At 47.4% G+C, this 20,847-nt stretch overlaps 2 protein-coding genes across 2 annotated transcripts in view; both read right to left on the bottom strand.

Moving 5' to 3' along the window:
• Positions 1–12,169, bottom strand: part of syngap1b (synaptic Ras GTPase activating protein 1b) — a 31,438-nt gene extending 19,269 nt beyond the window's left edge. Inside the window, exons 1-4 of the mRNA XM_085918856.1 lie at positions 11,675–12,169; positions 10,799–10,882; positions 6,766–7,010; positions 5,050–5,155 (exon numbers count right to left, since the gene is read on the bottom strand). Of these exons, the coding sequence (XP_085774982.1) occupies positions 5,050–5,155; positions 6,766–7,010; positions 10,799–10,820 (373 nt within the window). The 5' untranslated portion in view covers positions 10,821–10,882; positions 11,675–12,169. The remainder of the gene's footprint in view (positions 1–5,049; positions 5,156–6,765; positions 7,011–10,798; positions 10,883–11,674) is intronic.
• A 379-nt stretch (positions 12,170–12,548) lies between these two features.
• Positions 12,549–18,775, bottom strand: phf1 (PHD finger protein 1). The gene is made up of 14 exons (XM_085918379.1): positions 18,598–18,775; positions 18,426–18,507; positions 17,869–17,955; positions 17,160–17,254; positions 16,883–17,031; positions 16,723–16,818; positions 16,272–16,340; positions 16,067–16,190; positions 15,793–15,860; positions 15,572–15,703; positions 14,965–15,043; positions 14,765–14,880; positions 14,582–14,650; positions 12,549–14,069 (listed from the first exon to the last, which is right to left on the bottom strand). The coding sequence occupies exons 1-14, from the start codon at positions 18,673–18,675 to the stop codon at positions 13,787–13,789; spliced, it is 1,527 nt and encodes a 508-aa protein (XP_085774505.1). The 5' UTR covers positions 18,676–18,775; the 3' UTR covers positions 12,549–13,786.
• Between the last annotated feature and the right edge of the window lie 2,072 nt (positions 18,776–20,847).

Raw genomic sequence — 20,847 nt, 5'->3', positions numbered from 1 at the left:
CTTTTTATTTTCAACTCACCTCTGGGGTCATTTTCTTTCTAGTTCTCAAATTAATCCAGCATCGGAATTTTTTCCTCTTGCAAATAATCGGCGAGGGTCTTAAACAGTGAGACGCGAGGGTGGAGGTTCTGTCAGCGCTTCAAAAACTCAAGTGGCATCCAAGTGGCCGTGACCCTCAATGCTGAGAATTTGCTGACTTAGCGCGACCGGGCCCATCGCGTCAAGGCTCCTAAAAATAACCTTTGGGTGCCAACAAGCTTGTGTCCCACCACACAATTGCTGGAATGTGGCTAACATTCTTCTTCTCCTTTCCGTAGCTCACAACCTCACACCGTATCTGCTCTGTAATGATTTCCATGGTTACCACTAAGTCCGCCGTAGCGCGCTAGCAAGCGTCGCCCTCGCTCTTTAATATGTGCCTGAGCTTCTTGGAAAGGAAAAAAGGGACGTTCATGATGATGATGATGATAATGTAAAAAAGGTTGGGGGGGGTAAAAAAAAAAAGCAGAAGCCAAAGCTCAAAGCTAAACCTCCTTCCATACAAACGCTCATGCCAATATGGAAGACAATCAACTCTGTCACCAAGCAACTGAGAGAGGGAAGAAAAAGTCAACGTAACGGCCATTGCGCTAACTTGGGGAATTTCGCTCCATTCAGACAGCAAGAATTTGCGAAAAAGACAAACAGACAATGTTGTGCCACAGGAAGACACCACAGCCCGACGCTTCTCTTGACAATTCTCAAGTGCCAAGCTCGTGGGACCCGAGCGAAACTTTTTGGCAACTGCGGCGATGTTTTGGTGATGAGGAAGTTGGAAAGACAAGAACAATTCCCACCGCAGCCCAAAATTTACATAATCACGCATGCTGTGAAAATAAATAAAGAAATACAAATTCTCCGCTCTTTCCACAAACGGACAAGCTGTCTAAGAGTCGAGTGACAGCACGTAGCGCACACTCGGCTTTTTTTTGTTTTTTTTTCCATCCCGTCGGCTCGCGCGCTGTCCGGAATATTAAGCGCCAAAAAGAACGAGCGTTGCTTTTTGTCATTCCGCACAATCGAAGGAATACAAAATCATCTTGTTTTTCCGAAACTGTGTGCAGTGGCAACCTGCTGGGTTAGGAAAGTTTCTTTCTGTGATCAATCAATCAGATGACATTGATTTAACGTGACCATAGAGCCGGCAATTGTCAAGTCATCAGCGAGCGGATGATTATCCCCAAACTAATTTGATGGGGCAAATGTCTCGATGGCACCCTGGTGTGGACAAGCTGAAAATGGCGTCAAATGGAAATGACAAGGCAGCAAAATGTCCAGGCTGCATCGGAGGCGTTTATGTAAAGCGGCGCGCGCGTGCAGCCCTTACGTAAGCGGGCTCGTCTTTCACCCCCGTGGGCCGCCGCGATCTTATCGCACGCCAAGTGGGAAAGCGAGCGAGCGTTCGGCCTTGCTTTGAGTGACAGCTGGTCTGCCGGAGGAAAAAAAAAAAGCCCGTCATCTACCTCAACACTTGTTGACTGGCTGGCTGATGGACAAGCTTTTCTTTCCTCCTTATATATCGAGCCCGGTGAAGATAAACAGTCTGAGAGATGGGCCAACGATATTACATGTATCAAATTCATCCGTTCCAGCCCCAAAACTAATTCGGACTTACTTGTTTGTTGTCAATCTGGATAATTGATTGAATTATCGAGTCGCTGCAAGAGGCACGATACATAAAAATAGAGAGCTTCAAGTTCAATCCGATAAGCAGAAGGTTGTTCTGTTCTTTTGGCAAGAAAAAGAATCCAAGCAAGGTTGTGCAGATGGACGGGCCAGGCTGGGCCGCAAAGTACATTCACAGCTGCGGGCCGCCCAAGAGGTGACCCCAAAGTGCCTCCGTGACGAGAGCAAGCGTTTCTCCTCCTCCTTTTGAAGTAGGCCACTCTTCAGTAAGTGTGCGCATTTTTCAGCACCACTCGGGGAGAGAAACAAACAGCCACCGACTCTCACGTCGAGAAAGACCGAGAGCAAGACGAGGAAGAAGAGGAGGAGGCGCGGCTGCTGTGCTGCGCGTCCCCCGCCGCTGCCGCCTTTCGCGGCGCCTCCTCGTGGCATCCCGCTTGCCCCCCTCCGCCCGACAGGCTCATCTTTCACACCCGGAGAAGCCAAGCAGAATGCCCGGCAACACCCGAAGGAAAAGAAAGAAAACCGGAAAAAGCTCGCCCGGCCAGCGTCCGCCTGGAGCTCGTCCTCCTGTGCGCGCTTTTAGAGCTTTCCCTTGGCTGACGAGCTGCGTAGGTGGGCCGCCCCAGCTCGTCTGCCAGCAGCCCGTTGCCTGGATGTCAGGCGCATCATCCTGCACAGGTCGGCGACGCGGCCGCTTTCTCTCTCGCGCGTTCTCTCCTTCATTGGGCGCGCACACGTCTGTATGCAAGTGCGTAAAAAGGAGGCGGGGCTTGCATTCCAGCTGGGACTAAAACTCTTATGCATTCAAATGTCGGTTGAAAGAAATTGTATTTAAAAAAAAAAACGCTTTGGTTGCGCTCGGCAGAATTATCAGACCTCAAAGGCTCTCTGGATGCGTTTCCATGACAACCACATTTTAACATCTGACGCTTGTAGCGAAAGAGCCAGTCCAACTCAAGAAAGAAGAGTCTGTAAGTCCAGAGAAGGTTGACATCAAAGCGTGGAGAGCATTACTAGCGTGCAAATTGGATCGTATTGCAGCTCAACTCTCTTCACATGAGAGATTTGGCTTTTTATTTTCAACTCACCTCTGGGGTCATTTTCTTTCTAGTTCTCAAATTAATCCAGCATCGGAATTTTTTCCTCTTGCAAATAATCGGCGAGGGTCTTAAACAGTGAGACGCGAGGGTGGAGGTTCTGTCAGCGCTTCAAAAACTCAAGTGGCATCCAAGTGGCCGTGACCCTCAATGCTGAGAATTTGCTGACTTAGCGCGACCGGGCCCATCGCGTCAAGGCTCCTAAAAATAACCTTTGGGTGCCAACAAGCTTGTGTCCCACCACACAATTGCTGGAATGTGGCTAACATTCTTCTTCTCCTTTCCGTAGCTCACAACCTCACACCGTATCTGCTCTGTAATGATTTCCATGGTTACCACTAAGTCCGCCGTAGCGCGCTAGCAAGCGTCGCCCTCGCTCTTTAATATGTGCCTGAGCTTCTTGGAAAGGAAAAAAGGGACGTTCATGATGATGATGATGATAATGTAAAAAAGGTTGGGGGGGGTAAAAAAAAAAAGCAGAAGCCAAAGCTCAAAGCTAAACCTCCTTCCATACAAACGCTCATGCCAATATGGAAGACAATCAACTCTGTCACCAAGCAACTGAGAGAGGGAAGAAAAAGTCAACGTAACGGCCATTGCGCTAACTTGGGGAATTTCGCTCCATTCAGACAGCAAGAATTTGCGAAAAAGACAAACAGACAATGTTGTGCCACAGGAAGACACCACAGCCCGACGCTTCTCTTGACAATTCTCAAGTGCCAAGCTCGTGGGACCCGAGCGAAACTTTTTGGCAACTGCGGCGATGTTTTGGTGATGAGGAAGTTGGAAAGACAAGAACAATTCCCACCGCAGCCCAAAATTTACATAATCACGCATGCTGTGAAAATAAATAAAGAAATACAAATTCTCCGCTCTTTCCACAAACGGACAAGCTGTCTAAGAGTCGAGTGACAGCACGTAGCGCACACTCGGCTTTTTTTTGTTTTTTTTTCCATCCCGTCGGCTCGCGCGCTGTCCGGAATATTAAGCGCCAAAAAGAACGAGCGTTGCTTTTTGTCATTCCGCACAATCGAAGGAATACAAAATCATCTTGTTTTTCCGAAACTGTGTGCAGTGGCAACCTGCTGGGTTAGGAAAGTTTCTTTCTGTGATCAATCAATCAGATGACATTGATTTAACGTGACCATAGAGCCGGCAATTGTCAAGTCATCAGCGAGCGGATGATTATCCCCAAACTAATTTGATGGGGCAAATGTCTCGATGGCACCCTGGTGTGGACAAGCTGAAAATGGCGTCAAATGGAAATGACAAGGCAGCAAAATGTCCAGGCTGCATCGGAGGCGTTTATGTAAAGCGGCGCGCGCGTGCAGCCCTTACGTAAGCGGGCTCGTCTTTCACCCCCGTGGGCCGCCGCGATCTTATCGCACGCCAAGTGGGAAAGCGAGCGAGCGTTCGGCCTTGCTTTGAGTGACAGCTGGTCTGCCGGAGGAAAAAAAAAAAGCCCGTCATCTACCTCAACACTTGTTGACTGGCTGGCTGATGGACAAGCTTTTCTTTCCTCCTTATATATCGAGCCCGGTGAAGATAAACAGTCTGAGAGATGGGCCAACGATATTACATGTATTAGAGTTTGAAAAGCCGATTCCGAATATCGTTTCATCAGTGTCCTGCCCGAGGACACGAAGACCCACGACTTAGGCAGAGCGGGAATCTCCAGATAGAGGGATGAAGCTGATGGACAAATGGGTAAGTACAAAATTTTAAAGCCCAAGAAAAATACATTTTTTTTCCCACTGTTGCCAAATTGCCAACGTAGTGCCGAGGGAATATTCGACTCACGGTTCCGGCGACTCAAGTCGACTATAACGACGTCTGCCAAGTGATTGGGGTGGAGGGAAAGCACAAACGATTTGGAAGGCACGCGAGGGATCATCAGCGGCCATTTTGGAGAACTATCCAGGTCGGTTCGTGACGTGAAAATGCCTGAGCGTCCATCGGGGAGCGGCAGAGTACGCAAGGACGAAGGGAGCTAAAAATAGCCACGGTGACACAAAGCAAGATGCGGAACGAAAACCTGGGCTGGGAATCCTTTCATCTGCAGCCCTGACGACTGTCAGGAGACAAAAAAGACGCAGAGACCAATGTCGTCACGGTCGTAGCCATTGTTGCTAGGTGAGCGAGCCGCTAGCTCTTGGCCCTAAGGCGAACAAATGTGCGGCCTGCGAGGCCATCGCGAGCGGGCGGCCACGTTCATGAGCTGGACTCAAACGATTGCCGAGGCAAAAGTGTTTTTGGTGCCGTGGCAATAGTGTTGCGTGCTCACCCATCTCGGGATGTTGGCGTCCCTCAACGGGAACGCTGACCGTGCGGCGCAGCAGCTTGTTCCTGTGCGACTCAGAGCGCCTCTCGCGCATCAGCAAAGGGTGAACCTGGACGTACGCACAAAACAAAGTGCCACAATATTGTAAGGGTTAAAACCAAATTGAGAAAATGTACATATACAGTAATCCCTCGTTTATCGCGGATAATTGGTTCCATATCCACTCGTGATAGGGGAAAATCCGCCAAGTAGTGTCACACTCTCATTTTTAACATACATACATTTTTTGTGTATCGATAAATGTATATTAAACCATATAAGTGCATATGTTATCATTAGAACATTAAATAATAGTTTCAAACATGTAAATACTATAATAGTATAAATGATATACAGAAAATAATGTTTAAATAATATAAATATAAATATGATATGTGTTTGTGTGTGTGTGTGTGTGTGTGTGTGTGTGTGTGTGTGTGTGTGTGTGTGTGTGTGTGTGTGTGTGTGTGTGTGTGTGTGTGCGTGCAACATATGTAGATGTAAACTGTAAATACGTTTTTAGAACTCTTATCATTCCAACCTTTTTATAACAAGGTACAAGTGTACATACTGTAAACATGTTTTTAGAACTCTTAATATTATTTTAAAAAAATTATGACAAGGTAAATATGTTTTCAGAACTCTTAATATTATAACAACTTTTTTATAACAAAGTACAAGTTTACGTACTGCAATTGTACGGGCACTCCCTGCCTTCTGCTGGTGTGCGGGAAACCTTCGTGCCATAATTCTTCAATTATAAGGTTTATTTTGAATTTGTGAATTTTTTTATTATTATTTTTAATTTTGGAAAAAAAATTGTGATGTACTGAAGCCACGATAAACGAACCACGATGTCGCGAGGGATTACTGTATTTACATTTTCTATTGTATGATTTTTCCCTGTCGAATGTGCCAGTCGTCTATAAATGCAGGTAACACTCAGACATTTGGGATAGAAAATAATCCTTGGTATGTTTTTTGAGGACTGCATGTTAAGAATTTTCAGCAGTAGAAAAAAAAAAAGTCATCACACTCCTTCAAAAGAAGACTTTCAGAAGCAAAAGGTTCTTTTGTTGTCATCTTATTGTGATGCAAATGCACATTTTCAAATAGTTTGAATGCAATAAAAAAAAAAACAGGTCACATCAGGAATCAGCTAGCTGTTAGCGCCTTGATTTCCACGTGAACCAAAAATAAAATTTTGTGTGTTTGTGTGCCACAATATTATAAATTTTGTTTTCCTAAAATGTCCTTATTATTATTGTATTCACTACAGCAATTGACACATTAAAGAAGATGAAGTGATTGATGACCAAATGCATATTTGCATTTGAATGTTAGGGTTAGGAAAAATGAGTCATTGTCTCCACGACTCGAGTTAACTCATATCAATAAGATGATGACTTGATTCGATTCAATTGAAACTCTTGCATGCACATGAGCTACACAGTTGGAGGGGTTCATCTTGATTTCTGTTTGTGTTGAGATTTGTGAAATCCAGGCAGGGGGTATTATTTGTGGCACTCTTCCTCTCCCTAGAGGACAAAATCAGGGACAGCAGCCCAGACCCAAACAAATAAAAAGACATCCCAAAGGTTTGGTACTTAAAAATAAATAAAAGCAAGTGCCATTCCTGCTGATTGATATCGGACAGCATTCAAGGCTGCGGCGTCCTACCTCTTCCTGGTCCAACATGTGGAAGGGCTTTCCGGGGCTCACGCGCAGACGGGCATTCCAGCGCTCGGGCGGCGCGTGCTCGTTGGACAGGTGCTCGTACGGGGGGCGGCTGAAGTGGGGGCGCTCGTAGGCAGGGGGTGCAGCGTGGAAGGCCAGGACCTGCTGGGAGCGCTGCTGCTGTAGGAGGTGACGATGATGATGGTGGTGGTGGTGGTGGTAGGAGGGGGGGGCGGCACACCTTGCATCTGCACGGCGGAGACGAGAGCTTGAGGTCAAGAAACACACCAGGATCTTGACAAACTGACCAAGACATAAAATATGACAACACTAGAAAACATGATTGGACAAAGATAGATTAATAGATTGTTAAACAAAAACAAAAAAACAGAAAGCTACAAAAATATGAGTTGGAAAAAATTGAAAAAACAAAACAAAAACCAGAAAGCTACAAAACAAAAAAAAGCTACAAAAATACGAGTTGGGAAAAAAAAGAGTTGCCTTTTTAAGGGAAAAAAAAAAGCTACAAAAATATGAGTTGGGAAAAAAAAAAGAGTTGCCTTTTTCAGGGAAAAGAAGAGCATGCTCCATCTTTCCGTTTCTTATTAGTATTTTTTGATGGGGGATAAAGCTGCTCCAATATAAATGAGCCCCCGTTGGCGTGCTGCGAAAAGGTTAAGCCGAGCGGTCGTGTTGGCAAAGACTCAATGGTTTGACGCTCATGAATATGCTGGTCGCACTTGGATGAGCCACCATTCCAAGAGAAGAATATTGCAAAAAAAAAAAATCATGTTGTAGTTTTACATCAGGGTTCTCAAACATTGATGTCACCGACGTTACAAGCAAACTGCTAGAACCAAGCATGCTCGGCCTCTTATTTGGGCAGCGTCACCACTCCAAGGGGCAAAATTGTCATGGGAGCAAATGTGCAAGCAGGCAGGTGTCATTTTTCCCCCTCCTTGTCATCTTTTTGGGCCCAGCCGATCTGTCATGTTCCAAACGGCGGCGCCGTTGCCGCACGGCCGTCTCGATACGCCCCCGACACCAGCAAACAGGAAACGAGATGAGCGGCCGAGACATGTCACTTCCGTTACGCCCACTCCTGCTCGCTCTCGCACGCCCCCAGCCTATCGCCATGACAACCCAGAAGAGAATAGAAGTGAGCGCCAAAGAGACGGGGGGACGAATGAGGGAGAGAGGGAGGCAGAATTAGGGATGGAGGAGAGGGGAGCAGAGTGGGCGGTTGAGGAAAGAGGGATGAGTGGGAGAATGAGGGAAGAAGGGATGATGGAGAGAGGGACGGAGGGAGGGGAGGTTTTTGGGAATAGAGAGTTCGTGTCTTGTTCCCATAGCAACGCAGCCATCCGTGAAATAGTGAAGACTCGCTCGCTCCGGCTGCTCTCTCTCTCTCTCTCTCTCTCTCTCTCTCTCTCTCTCTCTCTCTCTCTCTCTCTCTCTCTCTCTCTCTCTTTCTCTCTCTCTCTCTCTCTCTCTCTCTCACTCTCTCTCTGCTTATCTCTCCATCCCTGGCTGGCCCCTTCTCCTCCCACTTCCTATATATACACGCACACGGTCACGTGTACAGTAGTGTGAAGTTGGCACGAGGATCCAGTCATCCAAGCTGTGCAACACGTCCAAAGGCGTTAAACAGGCCTCGCGCCCGCGTTCAGGTCGGCGCCCCCGCCGCATGGCACCTTTTCAACAGTGCCTTCTTTCTACCTTTGGACGCCGTGCAGGCAAGTGCCGATTTAGCGGTGTGCTCCATTTGGTGCAGTACCGCCTTGTGCCACAACATGCCAGTTGGCAGCACTGAGCTCATTTCCTGTTCAGAGAGGATGCTGTCATCAGATAGGAAGTGACGTGCGGAACCTTTTACTTTTCGTCTGCCTCTTCGACTTTGCGCAACTACTTTCAAATGGACTTTGACACTTTTGCCTACTTTTGTGGACATGTGGCTCATTTTCATGTCATTTCATCCATAGTGGTACCTGCAGAGTCGACACCTGCAAAAATAATTTCTAATTTGACTAACTCAAATGAGGCCTGGCCAGTCGGAAGCCCACGGGAATCAAAACAAAATGTCCGCCGGCCCACGGGAGGCCACGTACAGCAGCAAATGCGCCCGCTGCCACTGCTGCAAACATGACACACAAAAGCCCCAATTGTCTCGCGGCCACTTGGCTAATTGTTGGTGTTGATCACAAACGCCTCACAGCGCACGAGGATTCGCCGCCTCATCAATCCCAGCAGTCAAAGGCCACTTGCAAATAAATACACACTGAGCTCGCGGCCATTCAGTCTTTGGCCAAAAGCAAAGTTCCTCTTTTAGCTGCGTAGCGTAGCGGCCGCCTCCGCCGCTGCCTCCGCCACCTCCATCTCCTCCTCCGCTCGCTCTCCGTTTCCCACTCGCTTCTACTTACTCCCACAACTCTTTGCCACTTTAATTTCTCCCTCGTGCCCCGGCCGAGCCGGGCCGGCCAGCGTTTGGCGCTGCTTTGAGCTCATCTTGTCGTAAAAATGTCAAGTCGAGCGCTTGTCACGTGCGTGCAGTATTTTGTGGCGAGGCGAGTGAAACACAAAAACTAAAAGGCCAGGCCATTTGAACTGGAACTCTGGTAGGTCGCGGCAACTCTTAGCACTTCTTTCCGGGCGCGTCGACGTCAGCACGCTCCAATGGAACGCTTGCTCTGGGTGACAAAAGTACTTGCGTGTGTGAGGACATGTACTAAACGATGCAACGACTCTGAAAACAAAACATGACAAGCGGTTCAGGAAATGACCGACCAACCGACTGACTGACTTCAGGGTCAACTAGAGGAAAAGCCAAGTGGTGTAAAAGTCGCCAAAGTCACCACTTCGGCCAGCCACCGACACCAAGCGAGGACGACTATCGAGCACAATTTGTTCGCTCGGGCGCGTACGACAATTGCAAACAAGCCTCACTATGATTCCGTCACCGGTTTGGCCGTCAAAAAAATCCACACATTGTTTTCCAAAAAGCAGATTTTTGCAAGTGTCATATTTGGATCCAACACTGAGAACCTCCATCCGCTTTCACGGAGCACGAAGGAAACGGTGAAGATTGATTCTTGATGATTTTCACTAGTTCTCTTTGCGGTTTCGTCGATTATTGTAAATGTCGACGATTCATCAAGTAAATGTTACACCTCTCTAAGTTTGCCTTTTTGTGGAGCCATGTTGTTTTATTTTGCTGTTGACAGTAAACATTCAGTTGTACTTTGAAGAACCTCTTCCAATTTGCACAGTTTGACTTTGGATGTGAAGGAGCTGACTCTGTACTTTAGCGTCTCGAGGACGCGTTGGCGTACTTTTGCCACCACTGGTGCTATTGCTAAGCTCGGAGGTGGACTTGGAGCCACTTTGACCCTTCAACATTGGCACGACGATATCTCTCGGGTTGGAAACGTACGCTTTTGCGTCAACAACTACCGATTGCCCCGTGACTAAATGTGCAATATGGGAAATTGCTGTCTATCTGTAAATTCTTTGACGGCGGGATTAGCAGCAGGGTTGAGCAGAATCCGATTTTGGTGTTTTTTTTTTTCATTTTGTGCGCCTACGTTTGAGTAGGAGTAGCTACTTGGCGCTTGTAGAACACAACAGAATGTCATCGAGGCAGGATGAGCGAGCGGACCCGGCGGCAGCGGCACACTTGAACGCATCATAGCCACAAATGCCGCATGGACCCACGCTGCGTGTTAGCGCGCGCGCGTACGCGTGACTGCACGCACCTGTCGGCTATGCTGGTGCTTTCAAACGCATATGGATGCAATGTCAGCCAGAACCGAGGAACGGAGGAGGAGGAACGGAGGAGGAGGTGGTGGTGGAGAAGGAGGAGGTGGAGGGTGGGTGGGTGGGGGGGGGGCAAGGGATGCAAAAGCAAGGGAAGCCAAGCAAGGGAATGGAAGGGAAGAAAAGGGAAGGGAGGATGGGCAAAATACAGAAGGCAGAAGGTGACAACGTGAAGCTCCCAGTGCACAGCACTAAAAGAAGAATGCAAGAAAGCCAGCTGTACCTTGGATGGGAACATAGGACATGTTCCAACGGCATTGAACGGAGGTTGCGGCAGGTCTCGGCGTTCCACGGAGCAAATACTGTACTAAAAAAGAAAAAAAAAGAAAGAAAATGAATCTAAAAGAAAAAGACAGGCGGCGGCGTACTCCTTCCTATGGGAGCCGATGATGATGGTGAAGATGCCAATAGTCCGCCGTGATCACCATCGGCATCCTAAAAAGCATCATGGTGAGGAAAAGAAGAATCCACCACCGCCGCTTTCCGAAAGCGCGCGTGGCTCCCTCCCTGTGCATCCAAAAAGAGACGACAGGATGCACAAACGTGTGCGTGCGCGTGCGTGGTGCGTGTGTAAGCGAGGGAGGGGGACACGAGTGGGTGAGAGTGAGCTAGAACCAGAGCGAGCCAACTGCCGCTACTGTGGAGCCTACTTGGATTCCAGGCAAGGAACGCCCAGCTTCAATATGATTGGATGCTGCATCTGGGCGGGAAAGACAGCCAACGTGCAGCATCCACATCACCGTGCGCCACCTTGAAATCAATCACGTTATGATGTCACACTTATCACGTTAGAACCTGCTACAAAATCGGTTTTTGTGTCTTCTAAATAGCAAGGACACAAACGATGACTGCTTTGGAAACCTTTGTGCTTTTCACAAATGTGGAACCGCTTAAAACTTTGGAAATACGTGATCTTCAAATGCTTAGTTTTTAATCATCGTCTTTGTCGTCCCTGGAGATTGTGTTCGGATGCTCAGAATTTAAAAATTAATGGACACCATCATTGTCAACAATGATGTAGGCAAGCCAATCCGCATTCCCATTTTTATACAAGTTAAGCAATAAAATAAAATGTACCAAAAATTAAATGATGACCTACCTGGAGAAAGCAGCCAATCATATAGCAGCGCGTGCCTTGCAGCCACTCATTACAGCGGGGGCGTGTCTTGGCAAAACCTCCAATGGATTCCGGCGAAACGCAGCCAATTGCGCATGCGCGCAGACTAAGTTTTTTCCCCGAAAATAACCAACAAACTCTAGACAAGCTTCGTATTGTCCACTTTAGGAGTGTCCAGCTATCTCGCTTGGTGTTTAATTTTGAACCAGCAGCTAAGAGCAAGCTAAGCTGATGAGAAAAAAGGAGGCGACCTGTTAAAGGGCCCCAATTAGCGCCTCCAATTAGGCCACCGCACCAGAAAAACAGTCCAATTGTATCATGCTCGGAGGAGCCATACTCCAAGGCACTTTCTTTTCCTTCCTCTGCAGTTGATCAACAAACTCAAAAGCCTTTTTCTATCTGCAGGCCTTTCAAACACACAAATCACGTCTTGTCTCCTTTGGGTGTCTGACTGCTGACTGACGACCGGAACTTCCATTTCGGAAGCGCATCCGGGGAAACCAAAGAGCCAAAATGGCGTCATTCGATTAAGGAGTGTTGCCTTCTCTGAACGTGGGAAACTGCAACATCAACAGACAAGACCAGCCTAAATCAACTTCAACGGTGCCTGTAATTTCTTCAATCCGTCTATATGTATTTATATATGTACCGCAGTTTTAAAAATAACAGACGTTTTGTTTCTTTTCTCAACAGTCATTATTCCAAAGACATTGGCTTCTCGGAGGGAACAAAATGCAGCATCGTGCTTTGGTTGAAGAATTAAAGTATTGTCGCCGCCCAGTGGTCAATAGTAGCAACAGCCCGTTTCACAATTTAGACTTCACTTCAAATAAATACGCAACTTTTATCTCCAGAACATGTGCGTCTTTATTCCCTCCTTCCTTGTTTTGAGAGAACCAGCTAAAACGAGCACTTGACCGTACAAACATAGCATTAGAAAACACACAAAATACATTCCACACCATGGCAGGCCCGTCTCCGTCCCGAATGCAAAATAATCATGTGGCTGCCCAATTAGAATCATTTCATAGACTCAGACTGATTAGCAATGACCAACATGTCTCAAATATGAGTTAAGCAATAATAACAATCGCTTGGTGACATCATCCAATGAGAGAACTGTGTCAACTGCCAGATCACTTGGGGTATTTTTTAGCATGGGGGGGTCCTCGATTTATGAAGTTTGTTGGAGATTCGAAACTCATTCGCTTTGCTGGGCAGCAAATTATTAGGTCACTTGTACTACAGATTGCAATAATTGATCATCTGTCGATACTTTGTGTGACATGCACGTGTGTAAAGAGTGCTATTTTTAATCATCACATCAAAACCCATTACAAAAATGTTTTTTCCGTGGTGGTGGAAGGGTGGGGGTGTATCTGGAACGGACAACTTGCATTTCCATTCATTTCAATGGGAAAAAATTGATATGACAGAAGTGCTGTCTCACGAGTTTTATGAGACACAATCTGTCAATCGAATCTCTTTTTTGTTCTGAATTACGTGAGTTCTGTTAGCTTAATGCTAACACTGAATGGAAAATGTCATAGATGGGCTAGGGACTAGCATCTGCGTGGTATTTTTATAAACCTTTGGGCACCGCATATTTGTGGCGCAATACATCAGACAGATCAAAGTAATATGCACAGGCATATATTGGTTATCTTTTGCAACAAACGACGAATATTTCGGAGTCTCCATTTGAGCCAAAGTGTGGCAAAACCAGTTGAATTCCATTTACAGTCTGACGTGTATTTTATCAAGTAAAATATCATAGTGCTATTTTTCTGGTTCCAAAAGACACAACAACTTTGTATGTTGTGTTTTAGGGGTATGTCTGGCACCCGATTAAAGGCTGAAAAATGGTTTGAGACGGGTGTGTTTTGTGTTCCCAGCCAACTCAACTCATAGCTCAAGGCACCACTATCCAAGACGGAACCGACCAGCTTTTGAAGTCTCTGTGAAAGTGGAGCTCCCCGGCTGGGCCGCGGCTCCCCCAAAAGGCAATCGGTCAAAGGTTCTGATCACAGCGGCCCACACAAGCGCACCGCCGAGCCCGAGCAACCTGCGTTTTGCCTCCTCTTCTCTCGGGGATCAATATAAGCCCACGTTGTCCCACTCCACCAGGTACTGCACCTTCCCATCGGGCGTGACGCGTCTGGCCAAGATTCTGACCGCCTCGCCTCCACCCCAACTTCTGGGGAGCCGCCCATCGTGCGCCCCGTCCGGGCTTCCGGCCCCGCCCGGCAGGGGGCAAGGCGGCGAGTCGCACAGCAGGAGGTCTTCCGCTTGCTTGTGTCCCGGCTGGTGCAGGCGCTCGCTGGAGTTGAGCGGGTACGGAAAGCAGGGCGGGGCTACTCGGCAGCCGTCCTCCGTGCTGGCCGCACCAATCGAAGGAGGAGAGGAAATACAATTTAGCCGTTCGTCCGCAACCTGTCCACTGTCAAGCTCATCCACAAGGGTCGCATCCCCGATTTACTACAACGAGTATATTTCAAACCCTCAGCCTTGTCATCCATGAAAGCCGAGCGAGATTTGCAAACTTCGGCTTGGACTTTGGGAAGGCATCATCAACATTTTGGCCTTTTTTTGTTGTTGTTTTTGGCGACTGATGCCAAACTAGGAAACTAACCCTAACCCTGTTTATTTGCAGCGCTGACTGACAGCTGAAGCCGAATCTATCAGAAAACGGGCCAAACGGCGATTGTTTGCAATCATCTTGTTTTGACTGAACCCAAAAACAATCAGTCTGCTTTGCCGAAAATGCAAAACATTTCTTGTCGAGAAGCTGAATTTGATGTGGGCGCAAATACGGCTTGCTTTGATTGCGAATGTGTTGCGGACGAATGAAAGAATTGCCAAGCAGACCGCTTGCTGAAGAGCAACAACCTGTTGGAGTGATGCAGACCTCTGGCGAGCGCCGTGTGGTAGAGGGCGTACATCCGCTTGGGGGGAGAACTGCGCAAGAAAAAGTAGGCACCACTTTGTGAGCCTCTGAAAAAGCCTTTGCGCTATATTTTAGCCGCTCCAATTCAAAGGATAGAAAACAAAATGGCAGCCGGCGCGCGTCACCTCAGATGGAGTTCCTCCTGGGACTTTGCGGGCGCATAGAGGCCGTCTCCTCCTGTGTAGCCGTGGCAAAATGGCAGCGGCTCCACTGCGTTGGACGGAACGGGCGGCGGACAAGCCTGGATGCCAGAGACAAAGCACGATGGCGCCACGTGGTCGGCATCGTCGTTTGCTACCGATTGACGGCTCGTTCGGACACTGACCTGCGTCTCGGTGATGCGCCGCTTTGATTTACGTGATTCGGGTGCAGGCGGCCTCCTCTGGCACGGCAGCGACGGCGGGCTGAAACGCAAACAATAAGGATGCAAATGAGAAATCAGAAAAATCTCAACAAATACGAGTACACTTTCAGGAATTGATGGTTCTTATGACTCGTAACAGCACACAACCTTTTCCAAAAATGGACATAGATGTCGCACTGTAGACATCAAAAGTAAAACATCCAAGTCATGGCAGTGCGAGAGAAAAAAAGAGAGTGAATGGAAGTGGTGACCAGTGCACTCTCTGGTGGACAAACGGAGCAACGCTTGCTTATTTATTTATTTAAAATTTCTTTTTTTTATTTATTTATTTAAAATTTATTTATTTATTTATTTAGAATTTATTTATTTATTTATTTATTTATTTATTTATGTATTTATTTATTTAGCAACGCTTGCTTATTTATTTTAAATTGATTTATTCATTTATGTGTGCATGTACGTATTCATTTATTTATTTAAATAAATTTATTTAAATTAATTTATTTATTTGCTGGCTTAGTTGGATTGAACGATTGCTGTCAGTTTTGTGAGCAAACAGGACACTGACCTTCTGCGGTGGGAAATGTTGACGGGCGGCTCGGTGATGAGGGGCGACGAATCGGACAACAGCGGCGGCGGCGCTCGAACCTGGAGGCCAAAAAGACACTTCTTCTTCTTGATTTCTTTCCCAGAGACGAACCTGTGCGGGAAAATATTTGATGTATGACATAAAAGAATGAAATAAGCCGACCAAGGCATTTGAAGGCACAGAGTTTGTGACCATCTCACCGGTCCTTTTGGGAGTTGAGTGCGTTGAGGAGATTTTGACATCGCTCTTGCCTTGGCGTGTCAGAGAGCTATGCAAACAAAAGACAGGGTAAGCTCTGCTTTCTCTTTTTAAGCTTCTGTCAACTTAGCACTCTAGAATGCTTTGAATTCAATGATAATAACAGCTAATGGGCTTCGAGCCCGCGTTGCAAAACTCGAAATAAAAAAAAACTAAATGCCAGCAGCATTTCGTCCGATTTCATCATGGTGCTTTTAAGCGGAGGATTCGCAGTACCTCGCCCAGGAGCAACGAGTCCCAGTTCTCATTGGTGAAGGACAAGATTTCATGGTCAAAATCAAAGTACTTCCTCTTGCAGCACAGGGACAGGTGGTAGAGTACCAAGTGGGCCAAGTCCACCCTGCATTGGGAAGGAAGAAAGAGAAAGAAGGTGAGCCGCTTTGCATGCAACATGCGTGGCTATTAAATGTTCCGCCATCACCAGGTCATGGGAAGTCTTTTGACTGTTTCGGGTCCTTTATTACACACTGAGCACTGGAACTGATAAAACCTGAAACAAATGCAAAGAAAACACTCAATTGCAAAAAAAAAAGTGCAAAGAGGAAACCCTCCAAGCATGATGTTGGAATGAAACATGCTGATGTCAATCCACTTCCGGTTTGGAGCCAAGCGCGGCGTTCTCGCAACCCGGGTGTCGGCAAGATAATTCAGCAAAAGCATCGTTGGCCGCTCAAGCCGCTGCTGTGTTTCTGCCATTTCAAAAATCCCACAACTGACTGACGCCGGATCTCGGTTGTCATGGCAACAACATAGCCCTTCTATGGGCTGAAAGTCATGTGGCAGAGTGCAAATGAAACACGCCCCTCGGTAGCGTTATTGTGATATGGTGTTAGCTCTGTTGCTAGCTTAATGTCGCGTGGGAAGGGACTTACCTGTCGCCGTAGAGGATAGGCTTGCTTAGACACTGCGTGCAGGCCTCGTGGAACCACTGGCCGCAGCTTCCGCACTGAAGCATCTTCAGGTTCCACCTGCACAAGAAACAAACTTTCAGTTCCTCGCGTGCGTCAGAATTTGCCGTACGGCCTCACTCACTCTCCGGGTCCGGCGCAGTAGCAGTAACACTGCTGCTGATTGGACAGGTGCTGCGCGTCCCAGTCCAAAGATGTCAACTGATACGGCAGCCGCAGCTTCATGGAGTGCATCAGGCGAGCGAAGCGGCCACGTTTAATGGCACCCCCTCTCTGGGGAGGGCGGGATTTCAGGATGGGGCGTTATTGGCCGGACGCTCAGTCATACTAGAACTATCCAATGTGATAGTTAGCTAATAGAGAGGGCCGACCGCCACGATAATATGGTTTCTATTTGCGACCTTGGTTGCCACGGCAAAGACGCACTGGCGACAGATCCAGGATTCCTCGTCGGCTTCGGGCTCGATGCTGGGCGTGTGGCACTCGGCGTGATAACCTGCGGGAGGGAGGGAGGGAGGGAGGGAGGGAGGTGAGAGGGAGGCCTTTGACATTTTGACCAAGGGCACAGCCCCTGTTGCGCTGCCATCCAACCCTTTACCACTCCATTTGCGTCCTGGCAGAGGCATCTCTATTGAGCTCAACGCACACACGCACACGAGCAGCCATGATTGTCAGATGGGAAAAAATCTTAGCTAATTTCCTCCCTTTATTTTGATCATTAGGGGAAGTTGGACCTGATTCTTGCCATTTAGGTTATTTCCATCTTTGCCACATTCAAGATGGCGTCTGATTTATTTGGGCTGTCTATGCTTTTCAGCGCAGACATTTTTCTCAAAAGGAGACACGCAAAGCATGCTGGGTATTGGGCCAAGCACCGCCATCAGTCACACGTCAATCAAGATTCCGACTCGACACCTCGTATCTTTTTCCGCTAATGCCTTTTCCTCCCAAAATATGTCATTGGCTTGCCTTCCAGTCGCTACGACGTTTCTGCAAGGGACGTGCATAGATCATTTATGACAGCGCCTTGTTTATTTTCCTTTCCGAGTCTGATCGTCAAGGTCGGTGCGGGAGCAAGACGACGGTGCGTGATGAGGTGCTCCTCCTTACCGTGGCGACATTTCAGACAATTTACGAGGGGTTCTTTAAGAGGCGGGGCCTCGCAGATACAGCAAACGTCTTCCTCGCCGGCTGCGACTGCATGAGAGGAAAAGGAAAATAAGGGCTACAACAATTTGCTTGTCAACAAATTATCCTTCATCAAAAGCGCAAATTGAAGCTTTGGCTTGGGCAACATTTTCTTTTGACGAATATGTTGGGAATGTGCCCCCCCCCAGTCAAAGGGCAACATTGTGATGAATGAAGCAAATGAATCGATTTTTTTTTACATCCATCTCAGTGCGCCCTCTGCTGGTGACAAAAAATGAGGTCAAAGTGGCCTCAGGTTCGTATTGCAAACGTGACAAACAGTTCACTGGTTTTCCGAGTAAGAGCTCGTGACGTTGACGCCAATTACAGTCGACAGGTCCAAAACAAGATGGCAGCCCCTGAGACGGACAACATGCGATGCCAGCCGTTTGTCACAATGCCGTTTTTGGCTGAGTGGGGCCGCGCACATCATATTCTTACAAATGTGATTGTGGACTGACAGAAGAGTTTTCCCTCACAGGAGTGGATGTCTTTTCTCAGGACCCAGAACTCGGAGTTGTCCTCAAATCTGACCAGGCAGCATTGCTTGACAGCGTCTACCTGAGATGGGTCGGTCAGTCGGGGGAGGGTGGGATTGACACAAAGCGTCAGGCTTCAAATAGGCAAAAGGGTACGCAAGAACGCACTTACCCGCTTGATGTTACCCAGGTAGAGGAGCCCGTCGCTCCATCTGGCCAGTACGTCGTCGCCTTCGCTCACTCCCCCCATCCTAAGCCCACCGACACACACACACTCACAGATGTGCAAATGGAAAATGGGATTTATGCGCTCCACACTTGGGTGAAGGAAAGATATGGCCGGGAGGAAGAAGAGGAAGAGGAGGTGTTTACACCCCCCCCCCCCCCCCCCCATTTTGGATACGTCCTCAGTGGGGTTAAACGCCTCCTCTCCTTCCCTTTACCTTTTTAGTTTTTTTTTTTTTTTTTAGGTGAGCAAGAAGACGAGATGAGCGCGCACGTGAACGAGCGAAACAAGCGACGATACCAAAGTGGCTCATGATGACCGCCGCTGCCGTCCACTTTCAGCAGCAGCAAAACTTGCCTACCTTCTGTCAAGTCCAACTCCTTCCTTCCTATTTCCTTCCTTCCTTCCGTCCTTCCTTCCTTCCCGTCGGGGTCACGCCGATTCGCGGCCAGGCTACGTGTGCCTCATCATCTTCATCATCATCATCACCAGCAGCTTCTTCTTCACCGCTGGCTGCCTGTGCATGCGTGCAAGTGTCAGTCAAGAGGAAGAAGAGCAACTAGGAAGCCAGCATGCCTCCTCCGCCGCCTTGCTTTCTGCCCCACTCCTTTTTGTTTCTTTTTTATTTGGTTTTCTTTTTTGCCTCAGCGCTACCGATCGCCTTCGCTGCTTTCGTCTGAGCAAGCAACCGCCAGCGTATATCAAGCCGCCTGAGACGCCATCTTCCTCCTCCTCCCCCTCCTCTCTCTCGCTGTCTCTCACCGAACGACTTGTTGTGACGCAGACATAAAACACGGAGATAGAGAGGGAGGCAGATACAGATAGAAGGGGGAGGCTGCTCGGTGACGGGTGGACAGACCCCCCAAATTGGGGCATGATCATGATGATAATAGTGGCCCATGGTAAGATTTCGGAATGGGCGGGGCGGGGAGTGGGGGGTAGGCGGCAGCGTGCAAACCTCTAAACGGTCAATTAGGCAGCCAATTAGGGAGTCTTGAAACACCTCGTTAATTGCTGGGGCTGCCTAGAAAGTTGGACTGCAGGGAGGGATGCCCACGGAAAATGACATTATTATTTGTCTCCTGTGGATGGATAACACACCTGAACAGCATTTGACCCAAAACTCCATGGTGCGACCTGATAGATTGTTCTCAGCACATTCGAGATCAATGATACCCCCAATAGATGTTTTTATCCACTGTAGTGTAAAACATCCAAATGACATTTTCAACTTTCTTGCTGAACAATTGATTAAGGAGGATTTATGCATTTCAGGACATAAAAAATGTCTGGTGGGCTATTAGTACATTTTGAAAAGATCATAATTTGAGGTGTGTTGTGGAAGGATTTCACTTCACTCTTTGAAGATCTTGACGAGTGTAGCTTTTGTTCATATTTGAATCCATATCAGTGAAAAGTAGTGACAGGTGGAAGCTGCTTGCCTAAATCACGTTTTGGTGGCATGCTGTGAGATTTGAAATTTTCTTTGTATTGGCAAACGGGCAGCATAGTGGAAAGTGGCGTTTCAAAATGGCCCCCGGCTGCCAGCACCTTCTCTCGTGGTGGTCTTTTTCCTGCAAATCAAAATGAGTCCACTAGGGGGAGTGCATGCTATGTGAAGAAAATGCTCATTTCAAGTTGATTGATAGACTCAAAACAAAAGCTTTTTTTAAACACTGATAGATCTTTATTTATTTTTTAACTTAATCACTCACATGATGATGACAATTCCATGACTAAAACGATCACCTTCGAATCGTTGGTACCAATTTAAAGAGAAATTCCATTTGAGAAGACACAATTTCTTGTCATTTTACTATCACCTTTGTTTTGTTTTGGTTTCCCTCAGAATACCCAGACACACACACACACACACACGCACACACGCGCACAAGCAGGCATGCACATACGCACGCGCGCACTTGCACGCCGGCACACACGCGCACGCACACGCACACACACACATTTTTGCCGTAATTATTACAATATACGCTTCCACTTTGAATGGAAAGACAGTGGTTAATAGCTTTTTTATTTTTATTTTTTTACCACATATTACGTTATTGTGAAGCATTTAAACTGTGTACTAATCTAACTATCGGCAGTTATTACAATCCCTAACCGAGAGCGTTTAAAAAAAAAACATTTTTTGGGATAGTTACCGTAATAGCTACAAAAAAACATTACAAAAAATCT

The sequence above is a fragment of the Syngnathus leptorhynchus genome, chromosome 8, assembly GCF_054491065.1.
Source record: "Syngnathus leptorhynchus isolate UIUO chromosome 8, UIUO_Slep, whole genome shotgun sequence".
Lineage (NCBI taxonomy): Eukaryota > Metazoa > Chordata > Actinopteri > Syngnathiformes > Syngnathidae > Syngnathus > Syngnathus leptorhynchus.
This window is presented reverse-complemented; position numbering and strand designations above follow the sequence as displayed.

Excerpts from the sequence above, each read along its gene's own strand:
- phf1 (XM_085918379.1), bottom strand. The coding sequence starts at position 18,675 with ATGGGGGGAGTGAGCGAAGGCGACGACGTACTGGCCAGATGGAGCGAC. Across the intron at positions 17,032-17,159 it reads TCTTTGCCGTGGCAACCAAG|AGAGGGGGTGCCATTAAACG; the intron begins GTCGCAAATAGA and ends CGCCCTCCCCAG. Across the intron at positions 14,881-14,964 it reads GGCGCATCACCGAGACGCAG|GCTTGTCCGCCGCCCGTTCC; the intron begins GTCAGTGTCCGA and ends TCTGGCATCCAG.